Source organism: Argopecten irradians, chromosome 9, assembly GCF_041381155.1.
Source record: "Argopecten irradians isolate NY chromosome 9, Ai_NY, whole genome shotgun sequence".
Classification (NCBI taxonomy): Eukaryota; Metazoa; Mollusca; class Bivalvia; order Pectinida; family Pectinidae; genus Argopecten; species Argopecten irradians.
The window spans coordinates 8,882,381-8,909,671 of NC_091142.1; the positions used below are offsets into that span (position 1 = coordinate 8,882,381).

At 35.6% G+C, this 27,291-nt stretch overlaps 1 protein-coding gene across 3 annotated transcripts; it reads left to right on the plus strand.

Moving 5' to 3' along the window:
* The first annotated feature begins 3,953 nt into the window (after window positions 1–3,953).
* On the plus strand, window positions 3,954–27,291 carry LOC138331341 (protein spinster homolog 1-like). 3 transcript variants are annotated; one of them, XM_069278891.1, is made up of 13 exons: window positions 3,958–4,114; window positions 8,485–8,664; window positions 11,938–12,140; window positions 12,546–12,697; window positions 13,178–13,244; window positions 15,370–15,506; window positions 16,689–16,817; window positions 20,591–20,786; window positions 21,129–21,194; window positions 21,446–21,544; window positions 21,957–22,137; window positions 22,520–22,626; window positions 25,635–27,291. In XM_069278891.1, exons 1-12 carry the CDS (start codon window positions 4,024–4,026, stop codon window positions 22,615–22,617), a joined length of 1,599 nt encoding a protein of 532 aa, XP_069134992.1. In that variant the 5' UTR covers window positions 3,958–4,023; the 3' UTR covers window positions 22,618–22,626; window positions 25,635–27,291. The 3 variants fall into 3 exon arrangements, with proteins under 3 accessions (XP_069134991.1, XP_069134992.1, XP_069134993.1); XM_069278890.1 differs by lacking the exon at window positions 22,520–22,626 and having other exon boundaries at window positions 3,954–4,114; XM_069278892.1 differs by lacking the exons at window positions 3,958–4,114; window positions 22,520–22,626 and adding an exon at window positions 8,182–8,271 and having other exon boundaries at window positions 8,350–8,664.

Here is a 27,291-nt window from a genome sequence, read left to right on the forward strand (position 1 = left end):
TTATGGATATATGATTTGTTGTTTCTATCGCCCTTTATCATTTGTTTGTTTCATTAATTCTTCCTTTAATTTTGTTTGTTTCATTATATTTGCATTGTGTCTTCTTGTAATAGAAAAACTACTGCCCTTTTTATAGTACAATCGCACTGAAATATGCTGCCAAAGATATCGAGCAGCACACCGAACCAGCTCTGATCATACTGACAACATGCGAACCAGTCGTCTTACTCCCTGAATGCCGAACGCTAAACAGGAGCAGAAACTACCACTTTTGTAGACTTTGATGTCTCTCGGCCAGTGAACAGATCAGAGAGCCTACCTCGAAGGCCAAACGTAAAGCGCTGTCAATGAAGATGCTAAGAAGTAAGACAGTTAGGAAGAAGAGAAAAGATCGTAGATTTATTCGGCTCTTACATGAAATTGGGACAGCAGGAACAATTTTAACGTCCTACCTTCTGAGCCATACCCCTTTGCGCCAAGTTTTTTAATGAAATAAACTTTGAAAACTTTTTCCAAATCAAATTATTTATGTTTGCTGTTTACGATGGCTTTGACTCCAGTAACAAATATTTTTGACAAATATGAATAAACATGTTAGTGCATAATGATAGTACAGTGTGTAAAGTGAATCTATTTTTGCGGGAATTAATGCGTGAATCACTCTTTGAAATCGGAACACTCATTAAAAGAAGATGATTTCCAATAAAAATGCTGTTAAATTAAGAAGTTGTCAATACATATACAGTAGTAGTTCAGCAAAATTGATCATGTTTTAAACAACGACAATTAATACAAAGCTTGGATGTCCTCGCCGACGTCTGAGCAAAAATATATATTTAACATTTTGAGATGATCCCTGAAACGGTCGAAGTTGGTCTCAGAGTCAAAGAAAACCAGTCTAAATGCGTTCATTGGCCTTTCAAGAATCCTTACTTATCAAATTAAATCGACGGTCAAGTTCTATTTACGTTGTCTAGTCTTGACCATTGAAATTTTAATGTAAATTTAGTACAGTTCTATAAATAAATAAGCCTACCTCTTTAAAATCGAGGCTGCGTTGAAATACCAACACGGAGATAATCAGCCGGGAGGACACTTTAGGGTTCCTGTAATATAAAATAATTTCTTAGCATGCCATACGATTTTGATGGAAATTCTGGATATATTAACACCATTTTTACCGACGTTAACCTTACTTTGTACGACTATTCAATATAACTTTTTACAGAAACTAAGTGCAGAGACAATATTTTGGTAGTTATAAAGGTGTGTGGAGATTATTGATGAAAACAAATTTTGTATCAATGTCAACAAAAAGGGCAATGATGTTCCACGACCATGCTATGTTTTGTAAGACGCTTTGGAGAGTCTGGCTTCAAATCAGTCTTTAGTAATATGTCCATGGATGGCTTCCAGTCCTTCTCACGTCTGTTCCACAGCCAGCGGAATGCACATTCTGCAGCCTCTGATAGTCTGCGTACTGCCTTCTTCCTTGTCGTCCAGACTACTCTCAAAGCCTATTGTGTTATCGAGACTGAGCGTGACGGTTATCCACTGCAGCCTACCTCCACCGGGAACAGCCAAGTACCAGTGCTTCGAATTCGCTCACTGCACTGTTCCATAGGGTGTATATATATGTTAACTATCTTCCCTTATTGGTCTGCTCAAATCGCTCCTCCCAGGGAACCGTCATTTATGATGGGACAACTTACTATCTGTCCATGGATGGCTTCCAGTCCTTCTCGCGTCTGTTCCACACGAAGCCGTCTGCAGACTGCTAGTCTGCTACTGCGTCTTCCTTGCCGTCCAGATCACTCTCAAAGCCTATAGTGTTATCGACACTGAGCGTGACGGTAATCCACTGCAGCCTACCACTTTCGCTCACTGCACTGTTCCATAGGGTGTATAAACTTTTTGCTCCTTTCTTCTCATTGGCCTGCTCAATCGCCCCTCTCAAGGAACAATCATTTCGATGGCAATGATCTGCCTTGGTCCGATAGACCATATCACCGCACCAGAACGCATTGCAATAAAAACATATTTCCGTTATACACTTACGATGGCCTGTTTAAAGATACTTTAACTTCGTATCTAAATCGAACCGTTGGGTCGGGATTGAGTGGTATTCCTTACCACTTTATGACCAATGCCTCATCATTGTACTTGATGTCTGAATTTGATATGTACCCGATAATGCCGGAAATGCCCGACAGGTCGTTGTCCCTTCATGACACCTCATCATCCACATCAAATTGTTGGTCTACTCCACCAGTTGAAGGCCATGCTAGTTCCGTCAAAGGTCTCTGTTCGGTATGCCTTAGGACATTGCTAGAGTGGCAAAGTGGCAAATTGGCATTATCGCAAATGAAGAAGCGCTCCATTTTTCACAACATGCGTTTTCCTGAAGTCCATTTCTGTACAACTGAAGGTGAACATAGGTTATCTCTGCTATTTTCTAAGAATAGTCTGTGTCTGATCATATCAAAAACGATTAATATTATGTAACATCTTCATACATTCATAGGTGGTGAATTAAAACCCACGTTTGTTGTTTTTCAACATTTATATACAGCGAGGTAGTCTTTGATGAGGGAAACCACTTTCACACTTACTACTTTGAACATATTTAATGGCAGGTCATTCACATTATTTGTGGTGATTTCCCATGCTGATTTTGCTTTCGACGCATTCGGTCGAAATGTATTATTTGCACTTCCCTCGGACACCACAAAGTACTTTATAAGTCACGCCAAAAGACTTGTCAACCCCTTGGAAAGAAAGTTTCCTGAAGTAACAGGTGAACTTTGGGGAATTGCCTGGTATGTACCTAAGAAAGCACACGTGTACATACTTTATCCGAACAGAGAATGTCTGCTAGGTAAGTTTTTGGTCATGTCACATTTTTTGGTCTCTACTTCGCTGTCGGACATGGCTAGGGACTGTCTTCAGTTTCTTTTTTAACTCTGACATCCAGCGATCGACTGTAATGTTCTTTGTGCAGCTCGGCATCGCTTACACAATTTTCAAAGGGTTTGATACATCACTAGGTATGATCAAGCAAGAACGCATAAGGACCGCAGCCCGTTGGACACAAAATTACACAATTAAAATGCATATCTATACCAAGTGATTTTCAGCTAAGAATGGCAAGGATTGGATGGTAACATATTCTGCCCTAGATATGAAAAGTTTCAATATTTGTTAACACTTTAAAACATAAAAGCCTCCTGCTGTATCGAAATGTCTATCACTTTCCGTTCTTTAGCGGCCTTCTCTTTTAACTTTTTTGCTTTCTTGCAATTATTTACATTCCTCTTCCGTCGACGGCATCGTAAGGATTAATGGAATCTTTACCTATAGAGGGTGTGACACCGAAATCACAACCCGAGTGGAAACTCATGCACGTGATTGATCAGTAATTATATTCGTTTTAAACAAATATTTCTGTAAAATGTCGTATCGTAATCTTGTGTGCGACACATTCAACTTCTTAACTCTTGCTAAACAGTACTTCTTACGTAGGAAATAAATTTTAAAACTGTTAGTGATGGATCTTTGTCCCTGCAGATAAATTGTTCCATTGAAGATCGAATGAAGGACTTCAACCTACCCATGAGCGACGCCCCATAAAAAATAATTATCTGCCGAAAGTAATCTGTTTGCTCGTTTTCGATTTCAGCTCAATCATCGACCATTGAGCTAGGTATTCCTTGCCAGCCAATCGTCACCCTATAGCATTAATTAGTGATCAATTTAATGGGTTGTGAAGTAAATCAACGTTTGATGTGATTTCTATGGTAAAACAAATATATTGAAACATGATTATAGCATATGTAACCTGTAGTTGGTACAAAGGGTGGACTCCTATCAGATTGGTCGTGTTTGGCGTTATCAGGCCACAACACACATGCTCCCTGATAAGCTGTGAAGGTGGGGGTGGTCAGATCGACCAATGTGAGCAGAGGCGGGGAGCCCGGTAACTATAGCACTGACTTCCTTGACCAACATCTGAACTTAAAGTTGATGATGGCAAAAGATGAACATATTGGTAAGAATGGCGGATACGTGAACAAAGGCTTGGAACTTGAGGAGGCTCCTCCGGGGGAGAAACAAAGTAAGTATAATAGAATCTTATTCCTTGACCACGTGGTGACTAATTTACATATACACAAAAGTCATATCATATGATTTTTATAAATATATATAATATGATGATTTCTGAGCATGCTAGCTAGTGGTTTAGGGGAGTATATACTAGCGATGGACAATGACCTACTAGATCAATGTACAGATAATTAGGATAGACAATGATAAACAATGAACATGTGTACGTGTGTAGACGGAACCACGTGTTGACAAGACGCGTCGCGTGAACCTGGTTACCCCGGTAAATAGAAAGTGCTGGACGTTTTGATTGGGTGGGGTACGTGGAGATTCCTGTCCTAGTTAATTATATCACATTAACGGCCATTTATGTCCTACATTTAGTTAATTATGATAATATTACATTAACGACCATTTCTGCCCTAGTTTATCATGATTATATCACATTAATGACCATTTCTGCCCTAGTTTATCATAATTATATTACATTAATGACAATTTCTTTCCTAGTTAATTATGATTATATTACACTAATGACTATTTCTGTCCTAGTTTATCATGATTATATTGCATTAATGACAATTTCTTTCCTAGTTAATCATGATTATATTACATTAACGACCATTTCTGCCCTAGTTTATCATGATTATATTACATTAACGACCATTTCTGTCCTAGTTTATCATGATTATATTACATTAATGACAATTTCTTTCCTAGATAATTATGATTATATTACACTAACGACTATTTCTGTTCTAGTTAATCATTATTATATTACATTAACGATAATTCCTATCTTAGTTATAAAACTATATTACATAAACAACCACTCATGACTTAAATATATTGACGTCGCGCACAATGTTCGGTCACTTTTATGTAACGTTATTAATGTAAAAGACGTCGTTATCTTATATAACATGACGAGCGCAATTGACGTCATTTCCGACATTCGGCAAACCTGCAAGACAAAGAAAAAACGCAATTTTTCGAATACTTTTTTGAATTTTCAGTAGAGATTTCGCACACGTATATTTGAGCAAAAACGTATTTTTTTTATTCTGAATAGAAAACATACTTCCTAATATAAAGTCATTTTTCAACGTCGTGAACTTGCGTGACAGAACAGTCAATTTAAGAATTTCATTTTGTGTCATTTCTGCAAGACAAAGGTTTTGTTCGATAAAAAAGTAGAACGACGTCGCAGTCTATATTTTCTGACATGTTATTAAAATAGAAGAAAAACGTATTTTTATATTAACAATTCATGTCTCTATCTCATGTATTAGTACCGTTTTGTACTGTGTGTATTTGTGTTTTTTCACTTTTTTATTTTTTCTCTTCGGATCTGTCGATCGGCAAGTCTACAAACAAAGTCCACCATTTTGAAGTATGACGTCACAATTCATTATAACGAAATGACATCACGATAGTTCGTTTTTGGGGAATCTCTTTGTCAAATTTTACCGCCATTTGGTGTTCAGTATGACCACAGTGACACTTTAACTGAAACCGCATACAGGTGCGTGTTACATCTGTCGCGCCAAAAAACGTCATTTTCTCAACAAAAACACATCAATAGAAACATAAATATTACCAATATTTTGATAAAAGTCCTCCCGTAATTGAATAAATATATCCTTTCTGTTTTTCAATTTAAAAAAATAGTATTGCGCTTATATTATTTTTACTGTTCAACGCTTTTTCCAAAGAAATTCCGGCGTGACGTCATGACTTAAATATATTACATTTACGACCATTTTTGTTCAGTTAATTATAATTATAGTACATGAACGACCATTTCTGTCCTAGTTTTAATACGAGTATAACGAACAATGTTTATAACGAAGGCATTTTGTTGGTCCATATGGGTTCGTTATAACCGTGTTTTTGTTGTGTTTTTCATATTATTCCATTCTGATCTACTAAATGTAATTGCACTCATTTATCCGTCATTGCGCGTGGACGTAGTGAAAGGCAATGAAGTAATAATAACTGAATCAGAATCATGGCCCACTGGTCGTTACACTAAAGATTCAACCACTAGTCTATTAACCTATATCGTTCTATTTTAGTATGCACGCGTGGTTATCGAGTAATACATCAATGTAGACTTGATATAGAGGTCAGGTAACAATAGAAAGGTATCTAATATTACACATACCTGTTGATACAATGGTGCATTCTCCCTCCCACCCTCGATACTCGAGGGGTTACTATCACTGACGTTAAATCCACCCCTGGATTATTTCATAGTAAAACTGAAGGCAGCTGAACCACAGTGGACCGCTATACGTCTCTCTTTTGATGTATATCTATGAATAAATTACCTGTTCTGTTCTGTTGTCGCCTGTTTTACTTTGAGGTAGTGCAGGGGTGCATATAACGTCAGTATTAGTAACCCTTGGAGTATCGAGGATGACTTCCTCCAGCTCCTTGCATTACTTAGCTAGTGAATGTTGTTAACATTGTCAATAGTCGCAGGCGATAACCGGATGATAATGATTGGCATTCATAGTTCGAGTCTCTATAATTATCGATCCTTCGTGTTTCGAAATATCATGTCGAGCGCTCAAGATGATACAAATATGTATGTCGAGCAATCCAAATGTCGTGTCAAACGATCAATATATGTCGAACGTTCGAAAAAGTAAGGCGAGCGCTCGTAAAGCTATGTTGAACGTTCGATAAAGTAAGTCAAGCGCTCGAAAAGCTATTTCGAACGTTCGATAAAGCAATTCAGCCAAGGGCTAGAGATAATAAGTTGAGTTCTCGAGATGCTATATATTGAATGTTCTATTTTACATGTCCGAAATGTACCACCATATAGTTGTTTTTTTCTTCTTTTTACTTCTTCCTGGATTTAGCCGGTACTATTCAATTTATTCTTACGGTGGGCCTATTCGGCTTCCGTAGTGCGTTTCCGTTTTGAACTGTATCATCACCGTCTTGAATTGTTTCCCTGTTAGATCATCAAAAACCTATCTGTAAGTGTTTTGTTGTCTCTAGAAATTTATAGATGTCATTGATTTTAGAGACCGCAATAAATGAATAAATGTGCAGTAGGACTTACTTCAAATTCTCAATACTCTACCTACAAAATGTAGCTGCAATATTGTAGCTCAAAAGACTTCTAGACAGGTACATGTAGCTAAAACATGATTTCGGGAAACATGATTTATCTCGGGGAAACAAATCTTAATGTCTGCCTCACGCCAGGGCAATAAATGTATTAAGTTTCGTTTCTATCCGTGTAAAGACTTATCTACACGATCCTATAAATTGTCGTTGTTACATGTTCACCCTTGTAACCTAGTCCAATTATGAAAAATTTTTTCTCTTTTTACAGTTCATAATTTTTTGTTGAACTAATATTAATATTCTCAGTAAACATATTTAAAGTGGTAGAGCACGATAAACTTAAAATATGAAACACAGATCATCTGCCTATACGAAGTCCTTTTTGTCCGAATATATGCAAATTTCGTTATGATCTTTGCGCGATTATTCAATGTTCACACTTCTTTATCATGGTCCTGGTCATTATTGATTGTTTATAATATATTTTCAATCTTATTAAGGTTAATTAACAGCTTTAAAACTGACCGATTTTCCGTACGTCTAACCCAAGGACGTAAATTCTTGGTCTGACCATACCAGAAAAATACGATTTAACATTATTTGGTCAAAATTAGGTTATTAACAAATCATATTGAATTATTTTAATCTCTGGAAAAAAAAATATGTAGCTGTGGTTACAATCCTATATTTGGGCTACATGTTTTCATAATATAACAAGACTGCCTCACTTCATCCATCCGAAACTCACTTTTATTCATCCGAAATTAAATTGAAATTCAACTCATGACTGTTACACAGCGTGCCCAATGGGTCATTGAGTTTTTAAAATTAAATATGCTATTTACATGTATATCTCCGATAAAATTTGTGGAATTAGTTTGGAAAAAAATCGTGGAACTTATTTTTGAAATTGTTGTATTTTGCCACTATTTGTCTCGATCAGCCAGACACTTGACGGTATCAAGCGTCCGGTTGAGCAAGATATATACTTCCGGTAAATTCGAACACCAAAGATTCTCGTAAATCATAGAAATAGAGATTGGTTCCCTTCACTTAGCTAATGATAAGCACGTTATTATTTAGGTTACCACACTTGTGACTGACAGTCACTAGTTTGCTACAGACTGAGCCAATGCTAATGATAAGCACGTTATTATTTAGGTTACCACACTTGTGACTGACAGTCACTAGTTTGCTACAGACTGAGCCAATGTGTGTATTCAGGACAAATGAGTAAATTCGTCCCACCTTTCGACGACACCGTTCAACTGGACGAAATGCCTGTTGATTTTTCAGATACTGCCCCAATCGTTGACGACGATGGCAATCGTCACATGTCCGAAGTTGGAGTTCCTGAACACGTTGTAGTGGAATCGCAGGGCGATGATTCTATACCGAAGTCTACAGCCTACGCTTCCGTAGCGATTCTTCTATGTATTAACCTCCTCAACTACATGGACAGATATACAGTCGCAGGTAAAAAAGTTAGCTGGTGTGACCGAACAAATTCCCGAAATTGACATGCACTTTCCGTATTGGCAGTAATTAGCGCTCCTTCCCCTATTAACGCCCATCTTATCTTCTGTAGAAGGAGTTGATGAAGCTATATAAACGCCCATCATCCATGAATTTAATGATATTTATGCTGAAACATCGAAAATGTAAAAAATGTTACATGAACTTTCTTGTCTTCCACAAGAATCACTGTGAATCACAGCGTAATAATGTGTTTCAAAGGAAAGAATACATATGCATGTTTACAGGGGCAGATTAATGTGCCATATGAGTGAAAATATGGTCGACTATTTAGTCTATTGCACAAGGATATTGTCCACGTACATTTTGTTTACCAAATGAGCTCCCCTCTTCGTTTTAAGTATTTTAAGTGCCATGCCTCATGAGTGCTAATCACAGCAAATACATTATATTGAGGTTCCCTTTGGAATGTCATCATGTGTTGAAATATGATTTATCTGCAGTTAAAAAAAGGTTACGCATTGTGCACGTGGTGTGTAGTACTAGTACTACGAGTGGAGACGGAGTGTAGAGATTTAGACTACAGGTAGACACGGAGAGCACAAGATTTAGACTACAGGTAGACACATACAGAGTGCACAAGATTTAGACTACAGGTAGACACAGAGTGAAGATTTAGACTACAGGTAGACATGGAGTGCATAAGATTTAGACTACAGTTAGCTAGACACAGAGTGCATAAGATTTAGACTACAGGTAGACACTGAGTGCGGTGTTCACTACAGGTGGACATTGTGTCCAGGTAATATGTCCACTACATTCAGACTACGACAGACTAGATGATATGTTACAAAGACTTAGAAAAGATATATTTATTCTGTAGTCTATATGGACTTTGACAGATAGAAATATTTATTGAGATCAGAAACATAATATTTATGGGAACATAAAATTGCCGTTAATTACTGGAAATAATGTGTACTGTAATGTTGATTTGAATTTATACATGTTATTCAAAATAAAGTCAAATGTATCAATACATATTATCATACTATTTTATGTATAAATGAGGACGTTTAGTAGATCAGTGACAAAAGTAATAAAAGCAAATTAACTGCATACAGGCCTAGGTTGTTACGGTAAACCACGAACCAAGGATGTAGATGAAATTCTTGTTCGAACACATCAAGTGATGAACTTATGTGAAGTAAGATTTTCAATGTTGGCAAGTCATAGCCCAAGAGAATTTTTGATCAGCATTCCCTTTCTATGTTTTGCCAGCTACAGTGTATATATTTTTCACCTCATCCCAATTTAATCTTCTCGCCAGGATAAGGTGTACTTGTACATGTTAACCTATGGCCAGGCTCTCCAACATGCATGTACATGTAACTAATTAGAATGGTATTGATGTGTTTCAAAATAATAAACCTATATGATTTTTAAACGGTAAAGTATAAGTTTGTCTTAACAAACTTCCATTGAAACAATTCTAAAATCACATGTATAAATTAAGATACTGCCCCCTATTCTCATAAAGCAGTGCAAACACAACGCAACGATTCTGCAGCCTTCTGGCCATCTATCGATGGTCACTTTGAGGTACATGTATAGCTAGATACTGTGGATGACCTGTATGTTTGACAAGTTATAATTATTGGACCATGACACAATATACAGTCATGATAACTTGCGGGGTTGGGATCATAAACATATATTGTGTTTACCGGTATGATTAAGAATAGAATTGAGCTGATTTGGTACATTCGGCTTTTAATAAAGGATATGTAATTAAGCTATTTTAATACACATACACTATACTTTTAGAATTTCAAATAACAATATGCAAATGTATCGCTAGGTAACTGATTGATATGCATCAAATCTATTTATTTAAAAGCTGAATATTTTACTCAGTATATGGTTTTATTACTGATAGCCTATTATAAAATAAAAAATGTCCCAAAAGCACAATTTGACTGGTTTACTGCACCGATTCAAATGGAGAGGATAATGAAAGATTTAGGATAATAAAATGAATAACTATTATTTGCTCTTGCAGATATCTAAAAAAAAAAAAATGATTTTATAGGAGCAAAAGAAATTTTTCCATTTTCATTTTCCCAACAGTAAAAATTGTTTTGTTATTTAGTATCAAATCACGTCATGAAGAACATAGATGAGAAAAGTACCAACTCGGGAGTTTAGATTGATTTCTGTGTGATTTCTGTGTGATTTCTATGTGTTTTCTGTGTGATTTTCAATGATGTGTGATTTCTGTGTGATTTCTGTGTGATTTCTGTGTGATTTTCAATGATGTGTGATTTCTGTGTGATTTCTGTGTGATTTCCAATGATGTGTGATTTCTGTGTGATTTCCAATGATGTGTGATTTCTGTGTGATTTCTGTGTGATTTCCAATGATGTGTGATTTCTGTGTGATTTCCAATGATACAATTACATATGATTTCTGTGTGATTTCCAATGATACAATTACATATGATTTCTGTGTGATTTCTAATAATGTGTGATTTCTATTTGATGTATGATTTCCAATGAACTACACATGCTTTCTATGATGTGTTGTGTGATTTCCAATAATACAATAAACATAATGATGGTATTCTGTATGATTTCTAAGATGTGTGATTCTGTGATGATTTCTGTATGTGTGATTTCGTGATTTCTGTGTGATTTCCAATGATGTGTGATTTCTGTATGATTTCTAATGATGTGTGATTTCTGTGTGATTTCCAATGATGTGTGATTTCTGTATGATTTCTAATGATGTGTGATTTCTGTGTGATTTCAATGATGTGTGAATGATGATGTGTGATTTCTGTATGATTTCTGTGTGATTTCCAATGATGTGTGATTTTTCTGTGTGTGATTTCCAATATGTGTGATTTTGTGTGATTTCCAATAATATGATGTGTGTGATTTCTGTGTGATTTCCAATGATGTGTGATTTCTGTGTGATTTCCAATGATGTGTGATTTCTGTGTGATTTCCAATGATGTGTGATTTCTGTGTGATTTCTAATGATGTGTGATTTCAATGAACTACACACAATTTCTGTGATGTGTGATTTCTATGTGTTTTCCAATGATGTGTGATTTCTATTTGATTTCTAATGATGTGTGATTTCTGTGTGATATTTAGTGATGTTTGATTTCGGTGTGATTTACAATGATTTGTTATATTTACAATGATTTGTTATTTTTGTATGATCTCCTATGATACAACTACACATGATAAATCTATGTACTGACAGGTGTACTGAAGGATATCCAGGACTATTACGACTTAGAGAACTCGGAGGACGGACTTATACAGACAGTGTTTGTACTGACGTACATGGTGTTTTCTCCAATTTTTGGTTTCCTTGGCGATAGATATACAAGGAAATACATTATGGCTGGTGGGATATTTTTCTGGTCGGGCGTCACATTCGCTGGATCTATGATACCTAGAGATGTAAGTATACAGTTTTATAATCATAATTACAACTTTTCTATTGTTTATAATCGTAATAACAACTCTTCTATTGTCTATAATCATAATTACAACCCTTCTATTGTTTATTATCGTATTGTAATTACAACTCTTCTGTTGTTTATTATCGTAATTACAACTCTTCTCTTGTCTATAATGGTAATTACAGTTCTTCTATTGTCTATAATAGTAATTACAACTCTTCTATTGTTTATTATCGTAATTACAACTCTTCTGCTGTCTATAATCGTAATAACAGCTCTTCTATTGTCTATAATCGTAATTACAACTCTTCTCTTTCCTATAATGGTAATTACAGTTCTTCTATTGTCTATAATCGTAATTACAAGTCTCTTCTATTAATCTAATTAATTAATCTAATTACAGCACTTCTATGGTTTTGCTATAATGCGAGCATTAGTGGGTGTTGGTGAGGCAAGTTACTCCACCATCGCTCCCACCATCATAGCCGATCTGTTTACCGGTGGGATGAGGTCCAGAATGCTCATGGTGTTTTACTTTGCCATTCCCGTAGGAAGGTTTGTACATTGTATACAGTAGTGTATAGTAGTTGCTTATGTTCATAGAGGCTCTAATTTTGCGTAATTTGCGGACCATCCATATTCCAAATATGATGCCTTGCAAAGTTTATCAAAGCAATGGTTTTGCATAAAATATCCTGTCACATGAATGACCTTTTAAAAGCTATGAAGATAATTTGCAAACAACAATAACACCCTATTTTAAATTTGGCCAAAAACATCCTTAGAAGAAGGGGAATTAGAGTTTGTATAAATCTTTATTTTAGTTCTGCTTTTTTGACAGCAGAAGTGGAGCCCAATTTGGAAATTAGACACAATTAGATAAAATGTTACAATCCTTTTGGAAATAAACACTGAATATGTATTCAGAACATCATTTGGCATAACAAACCAGGTGAGGAATACAGGCCCTATTGGCCTTTTGTTTGCTTGGATATCGTAAACATACCAACTAATTCTGAATCTTTTGTATTTCAGTGGTTTAGGCTACATCGTCGGGTCCAACATTGCTAAAGCTCTAGGCGCCTGGCAGTGGGCGTTAAGGGTAAGAATCGTTAACCTATTAAAAAAAAATTTGGTTTAGGTTCTTCTTTTTACTCTACAAGTGTTGAAGATAGTGTTGTAGCCCAAGTGAACACTGTACACATATGTGTCTGTCATATATGTGTCCCGAGTGTACATTGACACATGCTATATGTCATTGTGTGAGTGAGAGATGATTGGATGAGAGTGTTGCATCGTCCCCTGCACACCTCATATCACTCGTCCCAACCCTAGTCCATTCCTGCATTCCCCATCAGTGCAAACAGGCTTATTACTAGTTCCGGTCAGTGTGTTATGTCAGAGTCTCTGTTGTAGGTTTATTCTCAATATCTTTTGGGGTAATGAAGTCAGAGACAAAATACCAAAGGACATTCTTCATAGACACGAAGTCCAAAAGATATTGAGAATAATGCTTATGATTTAATTCAGATAACTCAATCAGGTTCTAATTTGGCATAAATTTCCTTAATTTTACTTTTGAATTTTGGCGCAATGATATAGAAAATAACTTCAAAGATCTAACCAATAGAAATGAGTGTAACATATGAAATTAAATTATAAATAACCAAACTCAGTGTTATCAATTGACTCCTGCGGGGGACATTGTGATCAAGCTTTCAGTATAGCTTATGTCGTGGCACAGTGTTTTTTTGTCTGCCCATCCATCAGTTGTCCGTCAACATTTTCTGTAAATTACTCCTAGTCATAGAGTTCTGCAGGGATTATATCCAAATTTGTCCAAGGCAGAGGAACAGAGTTTATTTCATATAAATGTTAGTGCTGACCCGCTGTGGCAGGAGGGTGGGGCCCAATAGGAAAAATAGACGTAAATCCTTAGCTACTAGTTATAGAGTTCTGCATGGATTATAACCAAATTTGGCTTGAAATATCCTTATTTGAAGGGGAATAGAGTTTGCATAAATCTTGGCTATGACACCCTGGGATAGGAGGGGCGGGGCCCAATATGAGAAGTAGAGGTTAGTCCTTTAAATCACTACCAGTCAGAGTTCTACATGGATTTAAACCAGACTTGGCCAGACACATCCTTTGGGGGTAAGATATTTGTACAGGGTTCCCACGCAACCTTGAAAACTGGAAAAAGTGGTGAAAATTGAAATAAAAAATCAGGATAAGGAAACCTTGAGAAACAAGGAAAAATTTGTTGAAAACCTTGATAAAGCCTTCAACTTTATTACTTGCTTTAATTTATTTAACTGTGTCCGATCAGCAACAAGCTTATTTATTAATCTCTTAACATGAGATGCACTACAGGGAAGCTACACAAACAAACAAATGTAAATATATAGTTTTATCACTGTTTTCTTTCATAATGAATGTAGTTTTATGCTGGAATAGGTCCAGTCAACATCATTCAAGTTGTATTACTCCTAAAAATAAGCACACAAAGTGTGAAAACATGACTTGAATTTCACTTACTTATTGTCCTTGAAAAAACCTTGGAAAAGCCTTGAATTCTGGTCCAAAAAAATAGTGGGAGCCCAGTGTGTATCAACTTCTCGATATGTGGAAGGCTTAGAGAACTCAGATATTAGGCCCTGTAGCATGCTGAATAAAACACTTTCAAGTTTGTTCACTTGAATGACCTTGAGCAACTTTGCTCTGGGACTTTTGTATAAAGTTACGTGAACATCAAAATTCTTGGGCCTATTTATATATAAAGTCACATGCACTTAAAGTGAACAGTCGGGCAAGGATGGCTAAAGTCGGTAATAATGGTGTGAATGTATCCAGTATAATTTCTTATGAAATGGAAAAATAAAATCTCTCGTCAAAATCTGTCTGCGTATGAAGAAAGTAATTTAAAGTATGGGAATTCTAAAACGTCCTCCCGGCTCACTATGTCCGTGGTTACATTTCCACGCAGCCTCGCTTTCAATGCTTTCAACTTTTCTTTACTTTAATGGTCAAAACTGGGAAAATCAGCAGAACTTGACCGTCGTATTAATATGTGAGAACTTTTGGAAGGCCAATGAACGCATTTAGACTGGTTTTCTTTGCCTGACTATTCACTTTAAAAACTCCTGGGCCTATTGTTGAGGTTATATCTTTGTTGCTGTTGGATATAGTTATGAAACTTGTTTTGCAATGTGCTTATGTGTTTACAGGTGACACCGATTCTCGGTATTGTATGTGTGGTTCTGATTCTGGTGGTCCTTAAGGAGCCAAAGCGAGGCATGTCCGAAGGTGGAGTTACTCTCCATAACACAAGTTACCTCACCGATCTCAAGGAAGTTATCAAAATGTAAATACATGTACATCACTTTTATATACATACTCAAAATGTAAATACATCAACTCAAAATGTAAATACATCAATTTTATACACATAATCAAAATGTAAATACATCAATTTTATATACATACGCAAAATGTAAATACATCAATTTTATATACATACTCAAAATGTAAATACAACAACTCAAAATGTAAATACATCAACTCAAAATGTAACTACATCAATTTTATACACATAATCAAAATGTAAATACATCAGTTTTATATACATACATCAAAATGTAAATACATACTCAATTTTATATACATCAACTCAAAATGTAAATACATCAATTTTATACACATAATCAAAATGTAAATACATCAATTTTATACACATAATCAAAATGTAAATACATCAATTTTATATACATAATCAAAATGTAAATACAACAACTCAAAATGTAAATACATCAACTCAAAATGTAACTACATCAATTTTATATACAAACTCAATTTTATGTACATACATCAATTTTATATACATACTCAAAATGTAAATACATCAACTCAAAATGTAAATACATCAACTCAAAATGTAAATACATCAACTCAAAATGTAAATACATCAATTTTATATACATACTCAAAATGTAAATACATCAACTCAAAATATAAATACATCAATTTTATACACATAATCAAAATGTAAATACATCAATTTTATATACATACGCAAAATGTAAATACTTCAATTTCATACACATAATCAAAATTTATATACAAACTCAATTTTATGTACATTCCGTATTCGATCCAATAAGTGTGTCACTCTCTATCAGCACCCTACCCCTTTTTCAGGCCTCAATTTTACTTACCCACTTTGACGTAAATACAGGCTAAAGTTATAAAAAAAAAACCATGAATATTTCTCTATTTGATTTCCTTTGTTAATTGAATAATGGCTTACTTTGTACAATGGTTTTGTTAAATGTTATCCAAAACGTGGTCATATTAAGCGACCTTTCATTTTCCAATTTTTTAAACACCCTAAGGGCATATTGGAAGAATTATGGTAATAATTTCATATACAAATTGATATAGTGAATATTATTCTTTCAATAAAAGGGTCCTTAAATATAGAATTTAATTACATACAAACGTAAAATATTCATCATACTGACTAGTTTCTCTTTTGTTTTCTTCACAGACCAAGTTTTGTGCTGTCCACTATAGGATTTACCTGTGTAGCCTTTACAACCGGCGCCCTTGCACTGTGGGCCCCACTCTTCATGTACGACTCCATCGCGTCTCAAGGCAAAGAGGCCTCACAGGCTGGGTAGGTATATGTAGGGGTAGTTCGGGGGTATAACTGTCAAGTCTCAAGGAGGCCACACAGGCTGGGTAGGTATATGTAGGGTAGTTTGGGGTATAACTATCGAGTCTCAAGGAGGCCACACAGGCTGGGTAGGTATACGTAGCATAGTTTGGGGGTATAACTATCAGGCTTCGAGGAGGCCACACAGGTTGGGTAGGTATATGTAGAGTAGTTTGGGGGTATAACTATCAAGTCTCAGGGAGGCCACATAGGCTGGGTAGGTAGTTTGGGGGTATAACTATCAAGTCTCAGGGAGGCCACACAGGCTGGGTAGGTATACGTAGGGGTAGTTTGGGGGTATAACTATCAGGTCTCAAGGAGGCCACACAGGCTGGGTAGGTATATGTAGGGTAGTTTGGGGGTATAACTATCAAGTCTCAAGGAGACCACACAGGCTGGGAAGGTATACATAGGGGTAGATTAGGGATATAACTATCAGGTCTCAAGGAGGTCACACAGGCTGGGTAGGTATATGTAGGGGTAGTTGGGGGTATAACTATCAGGCCTTAAGGAGGCCACACAGGCTGGGTACGTATATGTAGGGGTAGTTTGGGGGTATAACCATCTGGTCTCAAGGAGGCCACACAGGCTGGGTAGGTATATGTAGGGGTAGTTTGGGGGTATAACTATCAAGTCTCAAGGAGGCCACACAGGCTGGGTAGGTATATGTAGGGGTAGTTTAGGGGTATAACTATCAGGTCTCAAGGAGGTCACACAGGCTGGGTAGGTATACGTAGGATTTAGTTTGGGGGTATAACTATCATGTCTCATGGAGATCACACAGGCTGGGTAGGTATATGTTGGGGTAGTTTAGGGGTATAACTATCAAGTCTCAAGGAGGCCACACAGGCTGGGTAGGTATATGTAGGATAGTTTGGGGGTATAACTATCAAGTCTCAAGGAGGCCACACAGGCTGGGTAGTTATATGTAGGATAGTTTGGGGGTATAACTATCAAGTCTCAAGGAGGCCACACAGGCTGGGTAGTTATATGTAGGATAGTTTGGGGGTATAACTATCAAGTCTCAAGGAGGCCACACAGGCTGGGTAGTTATATGTAGGATAGTTTGGGGGTATAACTATCAAGTCTCAAGGAGGCCACACAGGCTGGGTAGTTATATGTAGGATAGTTTGGGGGTATAACTATCAAGTCTCAAGGAGGCCACACAGGCTGGGTAGTTATATGTAGGATAGTTTGGGGGTATAACTATCAAGTCTTAAGGAGGCCACACAGGCTGGGTAGTTATATGTAGGATAGTTTGGGGGTATAACTATCAAGTCTCAAGGAGAGGCTGGGTAGGTAATTGAAGACAATCAGTAACCATGACCAGTTGTCTCGTCAATGGTATACAGTGAAACCTGACTTTACCGACACTCTGGGACCAAGTAAACATGACAGAAAAGACAGGTGTTGATAAAGTAAAAAGTTCGGTAAAGTTTCACTGTATGAGAAATATACTGCATCTATTAGCCAGTTATTTTCGCCAGGGATGATTATTTTGCGATTTTTTGGAACATTACTATGTTCATGAAAATTTGAAGAAATGGTTTAAATATATATACCCTTAAAGCCATATTGCAAAAAATTAAAATCGCTGAACTTTTTATTTTTTCTTGTTTTTAGATCAAATAGTGAAAATGTTAACTCACAAAAACTAATGGCTGTATGGTAATTGTGGTTAACTAAGGTTATAATGGTGTAAATATTTAATTCTGGCCAAGCTCACGTGTCTATTGTTTGATAGGCCTAACTACCTATGTTCTGGAGAACCCTTAAAGGTTTGGTAAGTATTTCATTTAGAATTTAAAGCTTCATTTTGTTTTTCAGCCTTTGATTTAAATCATGGTGGATGTTTTTTCTCCTAATTTTGATAAGAGTACTATGAAATTTATTTACCTTTTATGAAATTTTAGGTCACCCAAGATGAAGTCTCAGTTTAAAGTCATCTATTGTTATCGCCTTTTGTCCGTCCTCATGTGTTGCATGTCAGTAAACAATTAACACTTTTGACTTCTTCTCCAAAACTACTGAAGCAAATTCAATGAAATTTTGCATACACCTGCTAATTGAATTGCTCCCCCCTCAGGGGACTGGGAGGAGCCTAAAGAGGTAAAATTGATTAAAATTTCAAAAATCTTCTCAACTATAGCATTGATGGAATCACATGTTCTTCATAGATTGAAAAGTCTTAAGGCCCTATACTTAAATTATGAATTTCATGGCCTTGGGGTCTCAGATTTTTACTGAACTGTATATACTTTGTATTTTCACATTAGTTCTGATTGAACCTTAAGAGTTTGATGGGTGGAAGGGGTTAATATAGTGATTACATGCCTTGTTACATTCTATGTCAGATCTGAGGTGACCCAAATTAAGGCCCAATGGGCCTGGTGTTACATTCTGTATCAGATCACAGGTGACTGTTAAGGCTTCATGGACCTCTTGTTTAATTTGCTTACACACGAGTCATACTTCTTCATATTAAGTGCAAAAGGTTGAGGAAATAAGATCATTGCATGGTGTATGCTTGGAATAGTGTTTGGTAAACCTTTATATATACTAAAGTGTTTATACCAAAAGAATCTTTAAGATTTGCATGTTTGTAAAGGCTAGTAAGAATATCTTTTTATCTTTTACTTTTTTTATCACTTTTAATTTTTTATGCAATGCTTTCCACCATACCTACAGGAAGTGCTTTCGCCTGAAAGTTTTTGATGCCATGGTAACAGCTGGTCAGTGTATTTTGACATATATATTATTGTTGTAAGTGGTAAACTTTGTAGGATGTTTACTATCTGGTTACCAAAATCAGTAACCTAATTATATGAGACCTGGGCATGGGTATACATTTCAAGGGAAGCCCTAGGCCTGTCTTCTATAGAAACAAGTTCCCGAGGAAAATAGGGATTCCAAGATCCCAAAACGATATGTGTAAAGTCTGATTTACCATCTATTAATCCCACCTTGTGCTTGTGACATCATATTTTGATGTGATTTTTTTGGTGTCATAATTACCAAAAGATGAGACTAATTCTTGATTGAATATTTTGCATATTTTACCCACATTGTTTTGGAATATCAAAACCTATGTATTATTATTATTAAAGAAAGCCGCTTTGTTTCTGTTTTTGAATATTTAAAAATAACTATATGATTATTAAAACCTCTGGATTAGTATTATATTGCTTATGATTATTTTGGTTCTGTGATGAATGTCCACGAGACTCTTGCAAAAATGTGTCGTAAAAACATAGTGAGGTTCTCTTTCAGACTTAACTTACAACTGGCATTTTTTTTGATATTTTTATTTGTTATAACATTTGATTCAATTTTAATCAAACATCTTAATAATTATTATCAATACTTGAACATCATGCTATTACCCAACTGTCATACGACTGTTACAACAATGACAGGACATTGAAAAATCCAAGATGACGACCTCATAGATCGATGTTATCAGGCAGGTTGTCCGCAAATTTGACCCCTCACCACTTTTGACCTTTATTTCTTCTCTAGGAGGGGGGTCTTATTTGCGGTCAAATACAGTATTAGTGTGTGTTTCAATTGTGTTTCATTTGCAGAAATCCATTGATTTGGGGCTGATCAGATGGTTGTCTTTCAGGATGGTCTTTATAATAGTTTGTTGACCTTTACTTGTACATTTTGCTTTTGATGCAACTTTTATTTCTGAAATTGTTTATTTATTTTAACATTTATTCTGTTGCTTTCAGTGTGGCGTTTACCTTTGGAATTATAACCGTGGTTGCTGGGTTTGTTGGTGTGGCATTGGGAGCAGAAATTTCACGGCGCTACAAAAAGATTAATCCACGTGCGGATCCTCTGGTGTGTGCCTTCGGCCTGTTGACCTGTGTTCCATTCCTATTCTTTGCCCTGGTACTGTCACAATGGTACACAGTGGCAACATGGGTACGTATACATATCTTAAGTTGGGTAGTATCGCAAATCTAAAGTTTCAACAGGTTTATAAGTAAAGGGATAGCCAAGGTAGGATTTATGATCACATTTTTTGGGAGTTTGATAATTTGCTTAATTGTTGTGATAAAATAGTTTGGGGTCAAATGCAAACTCTTATTGTCTACAAATCATTATATTGCTTCGATGCAATAACATTACATTTCAGTATATGTAGAATACAGGATTGTGTATCTTTGGTGTAATAAAATTTCAGTACAATATCTTAAATCTTTGCCATTATAACTATACATTTAGATGGGATGTCATATATGTATTGCTTTTTTAATATTTCAGATCTTGATATTTCTAGGAGAGACAATGTTATGTTTGAACTGGTCTATAATTGCTGATATGTTATTGGTAAGTTCTACACTACCTGTGACTTCTATAGAAAAACTGTTACCCTTTGTTACCCCTCGTCATGGCTACAACTTGTAGTCAGACCTTTTACAGAAGATGAGATAGTATTAAATTGTCCTTCATATTATGAAAATTAAAATCTTCATTTTGCTACTAAAACAAGACTAATAGAGCCTTTGATTAGTGCTGGAAAGTAATTTATTCTGAAATTAGAGGTCAACAGTTTTCATATATTCTTATTTGATTTTCAGTATGTTGTTATACCTACACGGCGGTCGACTGCAGAATCTGTACAAATTCTTTTCTCACATGCCCTTGGGGATGCTGGTAGTCCATACATTGTAGGGTTGGTAAGTAAAAGTTATCCGTCCATTACATTTAGGTGAATTATATCATTTGTGCTGTTTTTGTGTTCAACAGTACTTTCAGTACTTTGATTATTTTAGGTGTCCTACAGTCTGTCTAGTACTTTCAGTACTTTGATTGTTTTAAGTATCCAACAGTCTGTCTGGTTCTTTTGGTACTTTGGTTGTTTTAAATGTTCATCAGCCTGTAGTACCTTTAGTACTTTGATTGTTTAAGGTGTCAAACAGTTTTGTGTTGTACTTTCAGTACTTTGATTGTTTTAAGTGTCTTGACAGTCTGTAGTACTTTCAGTACTTTGATTAGTTTAGGTATCTGACAGTCTGCAGTGCCATCAGTACTTTGATTATTTTAAGTGTCCGACTGCCTGCAGTACCTTCAGTACTTTGATTGTTTTAGGTTTCTGACAGACTGGCCAAGAATTACAATGCTCCTGCCGATTCACCGTTTGTACAGTTTAAGACTCTTCAGACGGCTCTGTATATCACCCCATTTATTTGTGTACTTGGAGGGGGATTCTTCCTTGCCACTGCGCTCTTCATAGAGAAGGATAAAAATACAGCCAAAAGAATTACACAAGGTAAGTCTGATAAACTGATGGGTTTAATGAATTGGGAGATTGAGTTTTTAATGAATTAGTCAGGTTGTGTTGTGAGAGAGGTTTGATGGAATCGGTGACGTGTAGTTGTTATAAAGATTTGATAAATTACGCTGTTGAATTGTGAAAAATATTCAACAAACTCCATATCTAATATGATGGGTTGTGTTTTTACAAAGTTTTATAGAATTTTTTTTTTTTTTTTTGGGGGGGGGGGGTGAGTTTTGTAAAATGCTTGATGAACACTCTAGCTCTACACCACTTTCTTGACTATAGGAAATTAACTGTAATTTGTGAAGATGAGATTTATGGATATATGGATGTATTATCCGATGTTTTTGTGTTTTGTCCGTCACTATAACAGGTCAAGCCCCTATACAGGAGGCCAGTGACACAGACAGTTACGACGACCCGATCATACTGGGGTCGGAAGACGCGGAGCGACTCGAGGCAGTGGCGTAACATTTACATGTAATATAAATAACATGCCTTGTAGCATGACATCCTCTCTGTCGCCTCCTGTTGTGTTTACTAGGAAACTAACTGCATGATTTTAACCTCATTGCTCTAACGTTTTATTATTTTATTCCAACTTTTCCAGAATGACATGTCTAGGGAGGGTGGAAGGCACTTGTATTCAAGATGGTGAATGTTTTGAATATTTAACAGACAAAGACATCTCTGAATGAATTGCCTTCCATCCTCCCAAAATTAATAAGCCTACTGTAGCGGTTTTGCTTTAAAGATTTTTTTTGTGTTATAGACATCTATAATCATTATATAGGTTGTTGTGAGTTTATACGGGTGATCAATGTTTGTAACTTTACAATCTGGGATTTTTATGTCCCCCAAACGTAGTGGGAACACATTGTTTTTGCTCCTTTTCTCAATATTATCTCACCTGATCCAAATATCAGCTTAGATAGAAATAGGAATTTTCTTTAGAATGAGAAAACATACATTCATCAAATCAATAGTGGTGCCAAGTTTATGAGTTAATACAGGCCCTTTGGGCCTCTTGTTCTATTAGATACGGAGAGGTTCTGTGCCACATAATCAATTCAACTTGCTGAGTTAATACAGGCCCTTTTGGCAGCTTGCTTTATTAGATATTGAGTTTAAAAACTGTGAATAAGATCATTTGATGTTAATTAAAAAAAAAATAACAATGACCTTTAGGACATCACCCTGAGAAACTCAGTTCAGTCAATATGATAACATTATATTAACCTGGGTATGGTGGCACAGTAGTCATTTTGACCCGGTATTAACACTTCGGGATGAGTTTCATAAAATAAGAAATCAACACAAATTTAAGGTACTTTTTATCACAAAACTTCAACAACAAACCTTTATTTCCAAGAATTTCAACCTCAAAATGCAAGCAGAGGCCCCAATTGATCCTGACATATCACATCATTGTTTACTGACATTAAGTCATGACATCATGATGAACTTCAAGCCAATAAAAATCGCTCCAGGCTACATTATTACACTAGTGACATAAAAAAAAATTACATATTTAAGACATATATATATTACAGATATAAGGTGGATTATGAGATAAAATTGAATTAATGATTAATATGCTTTTAAAGTCCACTAACACATAACCATGACAACTGCATTAGCCAATGAGAAAAAGTCAGAGCACTATAAGTAGTATTTAGCATACACAGGTATAGGATTTTGTTTTGACTAACACAGCTTAGCTGGTTAATTTTCCATTTGGTATAATAATAATTTTACTTCTTCTGAATAACTTTTAAACCTTGACACAATGGTCAGAAATACATAACTGTCAGTAAATGTCATAATTTAAGATATTATTTGTGAATTGTTTTGCCAATTAACTCATCCACCCCTGAAATTTCATTATGGACTAGCCTATTTTATATTTCAGAAGAGCCTAAATGTGTCCTTAGGGGTGAATGAATTAAAAGATGGGGTGCGTTCTTCAGCTTTTAACCGTTAAGGGAGAGGCGATTATGTTCTTCTTGTTCTAGTTTCGAATGAGAATTTATTCTTTGGTATATTCATCTGTATTCTATTACTTTAAATCTAAAGATTTGATGTCGGTCTAGTATTAGAAAAAATAATGTATCTGATGAGCTTGCTGCAGATTTGTTTACTGTAAACAAACTTAATTTGGTGGCGATTTATTTTTTTTGTCGAATGACTTATTACTGCCAATTTCATTTTGCGACCTATAAATATGGCTTCTATATTAATTATTAATTTCATGTGTTGGAAACAATTTTACGATAATTTATTTTCACGATTTACTTTTGCCACGAAATACACAAAAAATGAATTGCATGCAAAAAATAAGTTGGTTTACAGTATTTTGATGAATGCATTCTAAAATTTGCTTTCTTTTATTTTGAGAGAGTTTTCTCTTTTTCACACATTTTTTGTAATTTCCAGCATGAAGGAAGAGCATGCATGATTTGTTGTTTGTTTGTAAATGTTTTCTCAAGTTGTTGTGTAGGGGCACTTATTAACAATCTGTTACTATCATATGCCGGTTATTTTCGCGGACCAAAATTTTCACGATTTGATCTAAAAACAAGAAAATCATATGTAAACGATTTTGAATTCTCGTGATATGGGTTTAAGGGTAGATATCATTCAACTATTTTTCAATGTTTTGTGGTTTAAATTTTCATGATCATAGCAATTTAATGTCCCATGAAATTGTGAAAATATCACCACAGCGAAAATAACCAGCTATGCAGTATGTGAAATGCTATACATTTTTGTAATTGCATAACTCACTGTTTATATTATTGTCCAATAGCAACAGTTACAGTATTTACCATAATTAGCACCCCTCTTACCTAATAAGCATACCCCACCACTCTTCTTGAGAAGGAGTTGAAGTTATTTATAAACACCCACCCCCATGTTACAACTGGGTGATACTACCTATAAGCATACCCCACCACTCTTCTTGAGAGATGAGAAGGAGTTGAAGTTATTTATAAACACCCACCCCCATGTTACAACTGGATGATACTTAGAACATTGGTTTTGTATCCCATATTACTTAAAATTCATATTTTGAAATGCATATAAACTTGAAAATATGTTGCAACTGTTAGTCAGAATCATGGGGAAATAACTTGCTGACCAACATAAGTGTCACATATTTACAAGTTTAGCAAATTAAATTCTTCTTTGCATTGGCTGACATAGATCATTCTATATGATGGACGCCAAGATCTCTCCGGGATCTCTTGTTTAAACTTCCTGGGTGCTAATTACATAAATTATTGTAATACTCTACCATGTTATTTATTAAAAACTAAGTATACATTATTAAATTGAATTATTATTATCTGATATATGTTTATTCTCAGTTGATATGGTAAATGATTGCTGTGATAGGACCTTGAGGTGACCTTGAGGTGACCAAAGGTGACCTTGAGGTGACCTTGATTATTGTAGTAATACCCTGATTTTGTGGTATTTTACAGAAATGAATAAGAAGGATGCCAAGAACAGAGACATAACCCTGAAGTCTATAGCTGGTGAGGATGTGGAGTTTGAAGTTACTGTCAATGGAGGGACTGCAATGTGAAGATTTTACTGTCATTGAACAGAAATGTGAATATTTCACAGTCCATCAACATAAATGTGAAGGTTTCACAGTCATTGAACAGAAATGTGAATATTTCACAGTCCATCAACATAAATGTGAAGGTTTCACAGTCATTGAACAGAAATGTGAAGATCTCACAGTCATTGAACAGATATGTGAAGATCTCACAGTCATTGAACAGAAATGTGAATATCTCACAGTTATTGAACAGAAATGTGAATATTTCAGTCATTGTACAGAAATGTGAATATTTCACAGTCCATCAACAGAAATGTGAAGGTTTCACAGTCATTGAACAGATATGTAAAGATTTCACAGTCCATCAACAGAAATGTGAAGGTCAGTGAATGGAGATGACATTAAGAAGTGATGTTTACACTCTGCCATCAATCAAATCAACAATTCTCAGGGTCATTGTCAGTGAACTTTGACCTACAGTGTGTAACTTAGGGGTCATTTTCTGTAAACTTGACCTAGGTCAGCTCACTTTATATATCTTTTTGTGGGTCATTTCTTATCAAGAATGCCCTAGATAGCTCATGAACCATCCTTTTAAATTTGACAGCTGTTTCTAATTGCCCTCTTGAATTATTTGATCTCTTCAAGAGAGTTTTCCAACAGACACAACCATAGTTTTAACCTTCAGACAGCTTCCTATCTGAATAAGCCTTGTCTTCTTGGCTGGACATTTCCCTCCACTTGATGAGGTCTTTGCTGGCAACTCGACCAGAATTACTCTGACCTGTTGACCAGTACATCTCTGGCCATTTGACCAAAAACTCTCTGGCAGGTTGACCAGGGCTTCTCTGGTCTGTAGACATACCGTATTGTTCGTCTTCCTCAGTGTCTATGAACAAGCTGTGATATTTTAGACAAAGGCAAAGTTTCATCAAATTCAACATACCCTAACTTTAAGAAATTCTTTGGTTTAAAATTATCCATAGGAAAGCATTGCAGAAGTTAAGAAAAGCTTCTTAACTTAACATTTTTCCTCAACTTCTATAATGCTTTTAGCTCACCTTTTGAAGATCAAAAGTTAGGATGACTTATTGCCAATGTGTTTCGTCAGTCATCGTGTGTCATGTGTAAAGCTCTTTTATTTAAAAACCTAATCCTCCTTAACTTTAATGCGGATCACTACCAAATTTGGGATCCTAGGTAGGGAACATTACTAAAATCCATTTTTAAAATCCTATTTTTCTTTATTAAACCCTTTAGTGAATTACATATACAGATGGAGCTGGTCCGAACTTTTGGGACACAGGGGCACCAAAAGAGGAATTTTGCTTGAATTTTTACTTTAAAATTCTTACTCCTTTTTTTTTATGTTTGCATGGATAACAACTAATAAATTTGTCAAACATCATTGAAAGAGGACAACATGCTAAAGTGCTATGAAATCCTATAGTCTTTTTGTTAACTTTATTTTGTCAGATGACCATTAAGACCCCTGTAATACGATATTTCAAACTTCGAATCTACAACTTGTAAAAAAAAAAAAAAAAAAAAATAACTTTGGATCCAAATTATCA

What these genes read in the sequence shown, in the direction of transcription:
- LOC138331341 (XM_069278890.1), top strand. Translation starts at nt 4,024, where the DNA reads ATGATGGCAAAAGATGAACATATTGGTAAGAATGGCGGATACGTGAAC. An exon ending in GGTACACAGTGGCAACATGG is followed by an intron (nt 20,787 to 21,128) that starts GTACGTATACAT and finishes TTAATATTTCAG; the next exon opens with ATCTTGATATTTCTAGGAGA. An exon ending in TAATTGCTGATATGTTATTG is followed by an intron (nt 21,195 to 21,445) that starts GTAAGTTCTACA and finishes TTTGATTTTCAG; the next exon opens with TATGTTGTTATACCTACACG.